The sequence below is a fragment of the Grus americana genome, chromosome 2, assembly GCF_028858705.1.
Source record: "Grus americana isolate bGruAme1 chromosome 2, bGruAme1.mat, whole genome shotgun sequence".
NCBI classification, from domain to species: Eukaryota; Metazoa; Chordata; class Aves; order Gruiformes; family Gruidae; genus Grus; species Grus americana.
In genome coordinates this window covers 18,278,587-18,292,322 of record NC_072853.1, presented here as the reverse complement: position 1 = coordinate 18,292,322, position 13,736 = coordinate 18,278,587, and the positions used below count along the sequence as shown (strand labels likewise).

Below are 13,736 nucleotides of genomic sequence, written 5' to 3'. Positions count from 1 at the left end.
ACAACATATGACCAAAGTCATGTGTGATGATTCATCTTCCTTTAATGATTATTCTTGGTCTTCGAGCTTTACATTTATACATACACTGATATGTGTACAATGACATATGTTCTCTTAGGAGTCCAACTTGCAAGGTGCAGAACCTTCCTGATAACCCCACAAAGGATTTAGGAATGTGGTATGTGATTGATTGACTTTGATTCCTACCTACTGCCACTGACCCCTGTGACCATTATGTAGGCTTGCAGGACTTTGAGTAAAATGGTCAGAATGGTCACCTTTACAAACTGGGCACTTGTTAGCATGTTACATGTTTGATCAATTGCTTATAAATAAAATCTAGCATTAATTATGTATGATTGTAGACAAGGCAAACTTAGAGCATTGTTAATAAAAAGGCATGTTGGTCATGCAGGTTTCAAAGAAATAACATTCACAATTTTTCAGAGTGTTTTTATTATCTGTATTTTTCTTGATTCATTCTTTTGCGCTTTTCAGATGCTGTCATAGAGGAAAAGTGAATTTCATACTGGTGCCTTACAGCATGCAGTTTTTGGCTTTCCTATACATACTTCCCTTTTATGTTTACACATGTCCAAAAGTCCTGGATTCCTAATAACTGATTTAGAAAATTATACAACCTTGTAATTCTACCTTTAACTTGATAATACGTTCTATGAAATTTAATTTTATATACATGTTCTCAGCTGGGGATTTCATATGAAAAGTTGATCCTATTTCTTCTGTTTTTCTCCTAATGCTAATGCATCCTCCATTTTATTCCCATCAATTTTGTCCTTTCTGCCTCTCTGTTATCTAGTCCTGTTCCATCACATACCTGCACAGTACCTTTTTACATTAAGCTTTGAATCAGTTTTAATGAACAAATAATAAAGGGAGAAGAAAAAGAAAAGAGTATAATATTATTAATCTTCAGAGTATGTAAAAATGTCAGGTCAAAATATATTTTTTCATTAATATGGACAATTATCAATCGATTCCTGTCACATCAAAATCTCACTTTCCTAAATAAATAAATAAATAAATAAATCTGAAAGAATAATATGCAAATAATTCTTTTGCTGGTATGACATTTCAATGGCTATCTCTTTTTCCCTGAGAAATCCCAATAAACAAAATACGTCAGGACAAGGTGATGCAATAGAATTATTGAGAGGATGGCACAGACACCAGCAATAAAATAGTCTACAGTATTTGGATTTCAAGCTTAGAAGATGTGGATTGTGTGTACTCACATCTCAGTAGCTTAAAAATAACAGATGAGAGCATGTGTCTCAGAACTAAACTGACAATACTTTGCAGTACAAAAAGACCTGGTATGGTCACTGGAATTCTTTGAGGTGTATTGTCCAAAAATACCTTTCATTTTGAGTACATTTCAAATTTAAAGTATTTTCCTAGCAACATGTGCCTAAAAGTACTTTATGCCCCCGAAAGTCTTTATTTCAAAGGGAGAGTTGAAAGGACATCATGGTCCAGGCCAACGCTGAATTCTGCTTCTTCTAGAGGATTTATAGTAGCTAGAAGTACTCAAGCTACAACACATTTCAAAGAAATCGAGTCACTTTACAGGTAAACAACTTTTCCTTTGTTACTGTGTCTCTTCTCCATTACTCTAGCAATTTTTCAAAAAAAGGTATGTTCTTTGAGACTAGTTAGAGAGAGGTTGAAATCCAGCTAGGTCAAAAAAAATAATCCAGCCTGGGTCAAAGAAAAACATCCATCCAGCTTTCTACTTCTTTTCCATTGCTCTTACAGTGGAAAAATGTGCAGACTACTGAATGACCACCCTGAATATGTCCAAAAGGGAAATAATTTGCAAAACACTCCAGAAGCTGAAAGGCTCTTATAAAAAATACTCAGTAGCTACATCACAAGAAGTTAGTTTAGGTAAATTTAATGAGTACAAAATAGCATAGATAGTGCCTAGGTTAGAATTCATTGACCCCTCTATATATATGACACAAATAAAGCTGAGGATTCCCTTTCAAAAGTACATATAGCACTCTTACTCTCAAAGGTCATTTTAAAAGAAGAGTAAAATCTGTATTATTAAATTACTTCTGTCAATTCTGAAAGAAGATTAAGAGATAAAAATACAAAAGTAAAAATCTTTGCACCTTTACCTTTAGAATTTTTCTCTTTAAAGTTATGTTACTATTAATTAACATTTATCTTTCTGAAATGGTAATATTACCTTAAAATTTAATGTGAAACTGTTAGACTCTCTTATAGGTTTAACTGTGACTCGCAATCAAGCTATTTATCCCATCAAAGAAAGGGATAACTTCCAGAAGTAAAGGTTTTAACAGTAAGAAGATACAAAATTTCAGATTTTTTTTTTTTTTTTCCCCAGAGATAGAATAACAGAACTGGAGGAACCCCAATTAAGGAAGACTAATAAAGGTAAAACTGAGAACTAATATCTACAATATGGCAAATGACAGTCCATTATTCCTAAATAAGGAACCCTTAACTTGTTTTTCCTTTAATCTCTAGAAAATAAAGCTCTCAGCCTCTCTCAGAGAGAAATTTTGGTTGTAAACCATAATATTTTACATAGACTTATAGGGAACTGGGTAAACCAGCTGTCCCAGACAATTAAAAACCTACACAACATCTGTAGCTATATCTTCATCACAGTTACAAAGTTGTTCATGACAAGCCAGTACAAAAAAAACCCCACCCTCCTTGTGTTGATCCACTTGCCTTAGTGGATAGGTTGCACATGACCATGATATTCAGCTACATCTGGTATTGTGGTAAGCTGAGGACATGGTCCAGAGGACACTTACGGTGCTCTACAGTGCCATTACTCTTAGCCTGCGGTCATCGTAGATAGTCTGATCTTGCTGTTGTCCCAAAAGAAGTCCAGAAAGTACTATAGTGACATAAGTCAATAATCGGCTACTATAGTTTTTAAGTTTCAGTGTGATGATAACTCTGTGGCCAATGGATTTCACATATTAGCAAATTCAATTGATATGTTTTTATCTTCAATTCCTGTTATCAGGGATAATTGTGCTGAAGTATTCAGAGATGTTTGTTTCAGTTATTGCATTTCCCAAGTATTCAATGTTATTTGCTACGTACAATAACAAAATAACTGTGCTAATTCAGCTGCTACTGAGACCTGCCATTATTACTGCATACACAAAAATGTATATAAATATGATTATTCTGATTGCTGTCATGAGACTGATAGAAACAATGTGTAAAATAATACCCAGTCCAGTTCACATTCTTTATAGAAGCATACACATTATCTACTTACTAATGCATTCAGGCAGAGGTTTGTCCCAGTGGCCATTTGGTTGACAAATTAAAACTGAAGAGCCAAATAAAAAATATCCAGGATTACAGTCATAAAATACTACTGTGCCATATGTGAAATTTCCATGTTCTATTTTACTTTCTCTTATGGAATTTGCGGGAATTCCAGGATCAGAACAATTGACCACTAAAAAGAAAAAAAGCATAGACGTGAGAGTCATACAAATAGAGTCTACTAAAATGGTCTTTAAATGGTCTCCTATCCTTTCTATGAGAAACTTCCAATGTGTTACTACCCTGATTTTATATACCCTGATTTTATAGATAATGATACTGAATTAGGAAGATGATACGAAATCAGGAGATTCTAAACCCAGGAGATGCTAAACTAAGAACCAATAAAATGTTTCTTCACAGAGTGGGATGATGCTGTGAAAGTATTTGCCACTAAAAGTGACTGAACATACCAATATATTCAATTTATACTCTTGCCTTGACATAAACTATTGCTCACAGCTGCTGGAAACTGGTTATGGGGCTAGATGTGCCTTTGGTCTAACCCACACAGCCATGCAAATATACTTATGTTCCTATGCCAACATTTTGATAATGGAGTACCTTTGAGGCGGATGTTTTCAGCTAAAGGGCACATGATTGGTTAAGTAACACTGCGGTAATTTTGCTAGAACAGGGAAATATTCTAACAAATGGGTATCTGCTTTTAAAAATATGGGTATACTTTGACGGTTAAGAATGCTGATATATTTTTTGAGTCCAACTACTCTGGGATTCATACGTTTAAAAATCACTGAAGACTAATTTTTTTTTTCTTTTTTTGCAACTTACAGCTGTCTGGCAAGGGGATTATAATACTTGTTTTGGTATTGGTCATGGACATTTTTTTAACAGTTTCCATGCAATAGGCTTCTCTGGTCAAGTAAACACATCATCATCTATTTAAAAAATAATAACTTTTCATCAGCAAAAAGGTCCTTGGAAATTTGAGTTCTGTAAACTATTTTCCAGTTTTGCTTACAGCAAAACGATCAAAGGAAAGTAGAGGATACCTATTTGAAGGAACATATAGTAAATAAAATTACTATAAATACAGATCATGACTTAAGCCGTGTACAGATAAAAGTCCATCGAAGCTGCTGGAAAGATGCTGAAAAAACAATCAATACAATTTCTGTATATGTGCAAGTAGGTTACAGCAAAAAGTAAATTATTCTAAACAAGGACAATTTAAACACTTAAAAAGCACATAACAACACACTTAAAAAGGACAATGGTGACAAAACCTTTCTAAAAGTGTTTATGAGACTCAGACAGAATTAATTTCATAATATTCTTTTATTTATTTATTTTATTTTAAATATAATATGCAGAAGTATTGAGAGCCAACCCAAATGGATTATGCTAACAAATTAGAATAAGAAATTAAAAAGTCCAGATGAGCAGTCAGATCAATGGAAACGTAAAAGGAAAAAAAAATTATGTTTTGTTATGCACCTATCAGAAGTATATTGGCTAAAAATGCAGAGAACATTATTTCAGGATTTAAGCTCTTAATTATCTCCTTCATAATTTTGCTTAAGGAACTTGTAGAAACCTTTTAAAAAAAAAAATCAATACAAACTATAGACACATAAGAAAGTTTCTCGGCAACAGTTATCCTGGTGACCTTCTGAATGTAGAACAGATCTAACTGAAAAATGAAAAATCATCTTTAATGATTTTTAATTGATGCCTGTTAGTAAGAGAGTCATCATTTTGTCTTGACAGTTTCCCTTTACCTTCAGTATACTTTTCAACCTCAATTTTCCAACTAAGTTTGAAAATTGCCAATGCTTGCATTCTTACCTTTGCATATTGGAGGTGGGTGGCTCCACTGCCTATTAGCCTGACACTGTGCTTTGGTTGGTCCTTGCATAACGTACCCAATATTACACGAGAATGTCACAACGTCATTGAAGTTGAAACCGTTTCCACTTGTTCTTCCATAAATAGGACTACCAGGGTGACCACAGCTAACAGCTAGCATTGCACAACACAAAGAAACAAAACACAAACAGACCCTGCTGTTATCACTTATCATGATTTATGATATAATAGATAATCATTACAACCATTATATAATAGTATTTTAAAGTTTTGATAGATATTATAAAATATTGAGTACCTTCCATGAAAAATTCACATTTCTCTGAACTGAATAAGAACGAAGACATATTTTAGTAAAGGTTCAAACACTTACTTAAATATTTTAAATAGCTGAATAGAATCTACCATGCAGAAATCAAGGCAAATGAGGAGAAGTTTTCTGAAGAAGCAGGAGAAAAGCAAGCACTTGATTTTCATTACATATAGTCTGATATTCAAAGGAAACATTTCAGTGCATTAGTTCCTCAGGAATTATTTCTTACAAATATGTCTTAATATCAACTCACTCTGTTTTATCTTTGAGGACTAAGTACTTACTGCAGTTATAAATTTATGACTGGATATATGAAACATTATGGATACTGTGAAACTTTTATTGTATTTATACAAAAACTGACTGCAGAAGTTAAAGTTCCTTTTCGGTGTCCACAAAGACCAGATACAAAAACAATAAGGAAAATAAATCACAAATTAATTTTAAAAAATGTATAAATATTTCCTTCTATGTTTTAGGAAGTGCCAGTAGTTAATAAATAAAATGTTAATCAGTAATTTTAAATGAAAAAAAAATAATATCACAGAACAAATTATTCAACTCTCAAATTTTTATCAATTGCGAAACTTCATTATTTTTCTAAATTAATTTTGTTAGTTTTAACAAATATACATTCTTTTTCTCCATGTAGAACACATTTATCATAACTCTAAAAGAAATTCATATCATCCAAATGAAATAAAATTTTTAGCAACATCAAAAAATGAAAATGGTCCTTAAGAACTAGTATAGCATACAGACAAGTCAAAGTATATTCTATGAATGAAAGTTAAATTGAATTCTGTATGTTCTATTAATATCACTATGTTATTGGCATCAGAAATTTTTATATAAGGAATTGCATTTTTTCCCCAAAAGAGTAATTGGAATCATACACTAAACTGTTAACATTGGTAAAACCATCAGGCAAAGATACACATTAAGCCCACAGAGATGTTTTTTTAATATATGTATAATAACAATAAAAATTATTCTTGTGAAAACACAAGTATGAAATTTGCATAACATTTTGATTAATACCCATGCATGTACAGTAGCATTACACAACAGTAGTAATACATCTGCCAACTGTATAAGCAAGAGGAATGGTGAATTAAAAAGTGAAAAGGTCACAATAACTAAATTTCAATTCAATTCAAACATCTAACGTTAAATAAACAAAGAAATGTGAGACTATTTTTCTACGTGTCATTTGAACCTTTGATCTGAAGTGGAGCTGTTTCTAACTCTCTCTCACAAAGTTAGAGGCTGTTGCTCTTTATAGCAGCCTTTTGCAAGTCTAAACTTTTCCCAAGTCTTGTGTCTTTTTCTGAAGTGCTGTATTGCATATCCCCCTGTATTGAAAAAAGAAGCTTCCATTTGATTAGAGGAAGAAAGTATGTCCATTTTCTCTGCTGTTAGTACATCTAAAACAATTGTGGGGGTTTATTTGTCGGTTCTCACATTGATATTGACATTTAAATTTAGAAATTCATTAATGGTGTCTATTTTTATTGCCTTAACGGTTACCTATAAAGAAGTGGTTGGTCTGAAATGTAATATAAAGAAGTAATGATCTATTACTTGATCATAAAGTGGAAACAAAATTAAGAATTACAATTATTACAGTATATGTATATGTTATTACATGTATATCTAGTTCTATGTAAAAGAGTGACAAGTAAATGTAATGAATTAACAGTGTGTATTATGATGAATCAGATAGTTTCTGCTACAAAAATGTAGCTATAAAAATCTAAGAATATTTGGAGGCAGACTAATACATTTTCAATACACTGACATTACTGAACCTAAATTATTGAAACAGTTGTAATTTGCTTGAGAATCCTTCAAGAACTCCCAATTTGTCCCAAAATGTAATACAGTATTTTCTGTTATTACATAATGGTATTTCATGTGATATGTTGACACACATCACGTACAAGGAGCCTCATTAACAAAGTACAAAATTCACGCCAGAAAAGCCAAAACCAAACCAGAAATCAAAATTAAAATAGCTCTGTGAGAAGAAGAAGAAGAAAAAAAAAAAAAGCACAAGTTTGTTGAAACAAACATTTTAATCATCGGTACTGACAGCATAATTCAAGAGTATGTACTTATCTAACTACCACTGACAAAGTAAATGTACATTAAATATTTCCAAAAGTCACTAAGGGACATAAAGCCTTTTTCAAATTTGAGTACCTTGGCACCTAATTACCACCACTTTTAGAAGAAATTCATACTCACATATAAATGACAGGTATTTAGTAGCCAAAAGATGCAATAATCCAGTGGAAATTTTAAGTGACTACATTAAACTTCACCTAATGGATGAATCACAGATTTTAGGTGGCCATATACTTTTGAGGATCTGCTTTAAATCTTTGTGTTTTTTTTTTTTTTTAATGAATACTAAGCTTCAAAGTCATCCTCATCTTGTCTGACATAGACATTCCTGTGAAATAAATCAGTATGTGTTGCTATGCTTACTTACGCACACAGGATGGAAGCTGACCAGACCAGTTGTGATCTTGTTGACAGATTCGTACAGAAGAACCGATCAGCCGAAAACCAGGACTGCACTGATACACAACTGTGTCTCTATATCCGTAATTTTCTCCAATTACTTGACCATTGACTATAAGATCTGGAATACCACAGTGACCAGCTAGATTTTTCAAAGTAAATTAAAAAAAAAAAAAAAAAGAAAAGAAAAAATATCAATAAATATGACAAGGTAATTTTAAATATACCTCCTTAATTAAAACAAAGAAATGCTGAACATGTTTTAAATTTTTTTTTTATTGACTTCATTCAAAGGTTTATTTTTATTAACTTGGGGAAAACTGCAGTTGTATAGGTAGGTCTGTACACATATAAAAACTTACAAAAAGACAGTGTAGCAAAAAGATTAAATATTGCATATGTTATCAAATTTCTTTTCAAAAAATGAGTAATTCCTTTTTATTAAAACCTGTAAAATCCTATATTAGAATAAATACATATAAATATTATAAATATTAATCCATTATAAATATCAATCCATGTCCATTTTATAAATATAGCCTTTTTACAAGGGGAACACATTAACTTTGATAATTTATTGCTGGAATCTGAATCTCTGGATTATCTTCCATTCTTTCTCACCTATTGATCCCAGAGGAATCCTCAAAAGATTAATATGTTTGGGACAAAGGCAGTCGGTGCAACTACATCCAAATGTCCTGCAACCAAAAACCTTTCTATGCCTTGGCTGAATCGTCTACACTGTATTCTCAAAATATGAGAAATATTTTATTTACACTATGAAAGGCTCAAACAGACATTTAATCTAGAAAGAGGCAGGGGAAAAGAATTAACCATGTGTCATTTGTTACTATTTTACTTAACAAACCCTGGAAAATAGGCACTGTGATTCAGCAAATAATGTGTTAATGGAAAATCCTCTGAGAAATGTTGATGTCATGGAGATTGTGACATAAGGCAGACAACTCACTGCAAAACCAAGTAAGGCAAGCAAGAAAAACAAGCAGTGTTTCAGCTAGTACTTTAGTGAAGAAAAAAAAATTGACATTTTCTTATAACTTGTGTCTGGCAACTTAAGCCTCGTATTGTATTTCATTGTATGAATCATGATAAAATCATCAGAATTTACAATATAGGTAGTAAGTGACCCTTCACAGATTAAATTGATGAGTGCAGTTTGACTTCTGTATAAGGAACAAATCCGATACTGTTTAAGTGTATATTCCCCTCTGTTTGTCCCCTCCTCATTTCCCTCAGTGTTACAAAAGGACTAGGCATACTTGAAATTTGGGTTATGTTTTCTGGGATAAGATGGCACAATACATGTTTATAAAATTTTTGTTAGAGTACTTCTTTATTCTCCAGGAAAGTCATAATCTGTTCAGTAAAGAAAGTGGATTTTCTTGAACATGCAAGAAAGGGCCAAAGTTCCCTGTACTATCACATTCGTGATGACAAACAGGACTAATCAGTAAAAACTGAGCTGGAAAAGATAATTTTCTATCAGAAATGCAACGAGACAGTTTGAAGTGATTCAGACCACGTTCAAGGAAATAATTTTCTAATTGCATTTAATTACAATATTGGTCTTGGTTCTTAATTAAGATTTTAGTGTTGCTTCCTGGCAGCAGAGTGGAAGCAGCATACATCACTAGAAAGGTCAAGCTCTGTTTCCTGTGCAGAGGGAATAAAACTGAAGTAATTCGACGCATCAGGTGACTAAGATCACACTGTAGTTTCTGCAGCTGTGCATGGACATTACAAAAAACACACAAACACAACAGGTGAAAAAATCATTGTAAATTACCCATAAGTCTTGCACTAATGTCTCTGTCTAGCTTGAGAAAATTTAAAATGACTTAAAATTCCCATCCTTTTAGTCTAGTTCCTCTCATTGTCATAAAGCTCCCAGACCCTAGCTTTCACTTCTTTTTTTCTTTTCTTTTGACTTTCTTTGACATCTTCCATTGACTAGGGGAGAGCAGTGGATGTTGTTTACCTGCACTTCATTAAAGAATTTACACTGTTTTGCACAGCCTTCTCCTGGACAAACTAGCAAGGTACAGATTGTGTGGCTGGTCTGTGAGATGGGTACAGAATTGGTTAACAAGGCACACTCAGAGGGTGGTGATCCATGGTTTTTGCTCAGGCTGGCAGTCTGTCACAAGTGGGATCCCCCAGAGATAGATATGGGGCCCCACGCTGTTCAATATCTTCATAAATGAGATGATTGAAATCACCCTCACAAGTTTTCTGATGTCACCAGACTGAGTGGTGAGGTGAACACATCAGAAGGGAGAGCCACCTGACAGAAAGACCCAGACAGGCTGGAAGAGTGGGCTAGCAAGAAATGTATGAAGTTTAACAAAGACAAGTGCAAGATCCTGGGAAGGAATAACCAAAGAGCCCAGTACAGGCTAGGATCTGTGTGACTGGGTAGCAACTTGGCTGAAAGGGACCAGGGGTCAGAGACTCATAGAATCATGAAATTGTTTAGGTTGGAAAAGACCTTTAACCTAACTGTTAACCTAACACTGCTAAGTGCAAACACTAAACCATATCCCTAAGTGCCACATCTACATGTCTTTTCAATACCTCCAGGGATGGTGACTCAACTACTTCCCTGGAAAGCCTGTTCCAATGATTGACAACCCTTTAAGTGAAGAATTTTTTCCCAATATTCAATCTAAACTTCCCCTGGTGCAACTTGAGGCAGTTTCCTCTTGTCCTGTCTCTTGTTACTTGGGAGAAGAGATCGCTTTCAGGTAATTGCAGAGTGACAAGGCCTCCCCTCAGCCTCCTTTTCTTCAGATTAAACAACCCCAGTTCCCTCAACCACTCCATGCAGGACTTGTTCTCTAGACCCTTCACCAGCTTCGTTGCCCTTCTCTGGACAAGCTCCAGCACCTCCATGTCTTTCTTGTAGTGAGGACCCCAAAAATGAAGACAGTATTCGAGGTGTGGCCTCAACAGTGCTGAGTACAGGGGGACAATCACTTCCCTATCTGACCACACTGTTTCTGGTCCTGGTGGACAACAAGCTGAACATGAGCCAGCAGCACGCCGCTACACCAACAGAGGCAAATTGGATCCTGGGCTGCATGTGCAGGAGCAGAGATGGAGATGCTGTCATCCCATTCTGCTCAGCCCTTGTCAGGCTGCAGCTGGACTACCGTATCCATTCTTGTCCCCGCCACTGAAGAGATGCAGACAGACCAGGGAGGGTCCAAAGGAGGGCCATGAAGATAATCAAAGGGCTAGAGAACCTGCCCTATGAGGAACGACTGAAGGTGTTAGTCCCTGAAGAAGAGAAGGCTCGGGGGTGGCACATCACAGTATTCCAGTACTTAAAAGATAGCCACAAAGAGGATGGAGGCTCTCTCTTCACAAGGAGTCACATGGATAGGCCAAGGGGAAACAGGTACAAGTTGTACTGGGAGAGGTTTCATGTCAACATAAGAAAGAATTTTATTTCCAGTAAGAACAAACATTCACTGGAACAGCCTCCCCAGGGATGTGGTAGAGTCTCCATCACTGGAAGTTTTCAAGATGCGACTGGACAGGGTGCTAGATACAGCTCAGCTCCCTTTCCCATGAAAGGTTGGACCAGATGATCTTTTGAGATCCCTTCCAACCTGGGCTGTTCTAGGATTCTATTACTTCAAATTCCTCTGTGTTGATTATCTCCTCCCACCCTGCGTAACAGTTACATCTTTGGAGCACTAACTATATTGCATGACTAATTGTGAACTAGTCACTATTAGTAAAGAAGTCTATATTTTTTGTATAGTAGAGCCTATTCCTAGGCTCTATCCTTGTGTAAGGTTTCTAAACTGAAAAATAAAGAAATCTAAAAGTATGAAGAATATTATAAAACTGTAGTTCTATCATAACAGAATTCAAAATCAACTTACTGTGACAGTGTTAAGGAATTAAATATAATTTTAAACTAGGATATGCCAGACTTGTGACACATTTTTCATCTCAATTTTAAAAACAAATAAAAATCATCTGGGATTTGCAGGACTTGTTTCCAGTTTCCACTCTGCTTTCCAGGGGAAGCTTTGTCTAAGAGATATAAAAAAAAAATTCAAAACAAACACCATCCCTGCTTAAAAAAAAAAAAAATTAAAAAAAAAATGATGGGTTCAATGATATTTCTTTCATTTTCAAAATACTATCTGTCATATAGGTACCTATGGTAAGCAGTTCAATATGTTTGCTATTGAAAGTATATGTAACGGTATACATAGTACCTGCTAAGCAAACCTTTGAGAACATTGCTGAAATTTACACTAATTTATGCAGCTGAATAAATTCCCTACGTTGCGATACAGTCAGAGACTCATTAATATTTTCCAGAAGTTTTTTTCTTTGTTTGTTTTATTTTCCCACTCTGTTTCACATATCCACAGAGCTGGTGTCCCTCAGAGGAAACAAAAACCTTTCACATATAGTACTTGCTATCACTATTTCTCTAATACCAAGAAAAAAAGGAGAAAGAAAAAAAGAATCAACACCCAACCAACAAAAACACCCCACCATCATCCACACTCATATCTGGAAGAATAATTATTGTTTAATTTCTCTTCCATTCTATTCTAGTTTTCTCGTATTTCTTCTAAAAGCAAGGTATTTATTTATTTTTCTCATGAGTATTAGTAGAATTCTTCCCTTTTGTCATTTTTTCTCTTAAGATACCTGTGAAGCAAAGAATTCCAAAATGTTCATTGTACATTAAGGACATGCTCATATTCATTACTGAATATCCCAGGAGTCTTTATGATGAATTCAATTTAAAATGCAGGACATGCATTTTAATCTCTTATTTTAAGAGATTTGTGACAAATAAAGGTATTTCTTTCCCCTTATTAACATTCTGAAATGTAATTTTGAAGTGCCATTCAGTAGTCTTTGATGATTTTCTTTGTGTATTATATGTTTGCACTACATATATGTACCTGTATCTATGTGTGTATATATACAAAAATAGTGAATTTGGGGTTTTAGAGGGGGTTTTGATAGTGCAAAGTTTTCAAATCTTTCAGATTACTGCTGATTCTTCAGTAGTCTGAGGAAAACAAATACTACACATATAGTTTTCTGAGAAACTGATTTGTTTCTGAATGAGACATACTTATTGTGCAACAGCATCCAAGATCAACTCTATTCCTTCATTTTCTCTCACAGCTGTATCCCTAAAACCTTCTTGCACTCACTTGTATTATATATATATATCATCTACCATACAACTGATGTCAGTTTTGTCACACTGGTATAAACAAGGAGTAACATAAGACTTCAGTACTGCAAAAAATAGTGCAAAGCCATAAAGGAACATAATTTTAAATCTGTTCTCATTTGAGAAATGTGTCATACTTACCCCAATTGAATCATTATGGAAGAGGAACAGTTTAGTTGTGAAATTTGGTGTAATGAAACTGAGTAAAATGATAAAACTGTTGTACTAACTAAACTTCATTCAATATAACCATAAGGTGTGGCTAACTGTCTTTTGCAATGAGATAGCTAAATAATTCCTCCTTATGCAATCCGGGTACAAAACCGCTCAGGAGCTAAGCTCTGCAGGTGGAGTGTTTTCACTGGGGACTGAATGCAAATACTGCAAACCGGGTATCATATAGAGAGAGCTCCCTGGAAATATGAACAATATCTGCCAGAAAAACTATGGCAGAAAACTGAAAACCGATGCAAA

At 34.3% G+C, this 13,736-nt stretch overlaps 1 protein-coding gene across 1 annotated transcript in view; it reads right to left on the bottom strand.

The window, feature by feature from the left end:
• The window catches only part of CSMD3 (CUB and Sushi multiple domains 3), a 721,079-nt gene that overhangs the window by 62,121 nt on the left and 645,222 nt on the right, over positions 1-13,736 (bottom strand). The window contains exons 54-56 of the mRNA XM_054816701.1: positions 7,989-8,162; positions 5,158-5,331; positions 3,296-3,481 (exon numbers count right to left, since the gene is read on the bottom strand). Coding sequence (XP_054672676.1) covers positions 3,296-3,481; positions 5,158-5,331; positions 7,989-8,162 — 534 coding nt within the window. The remainder of the gene's footprint in view (positions 1-3,295; positions 3,482-5,157; positions 5,332-7,988; positions 8,163-13,736) is intronic.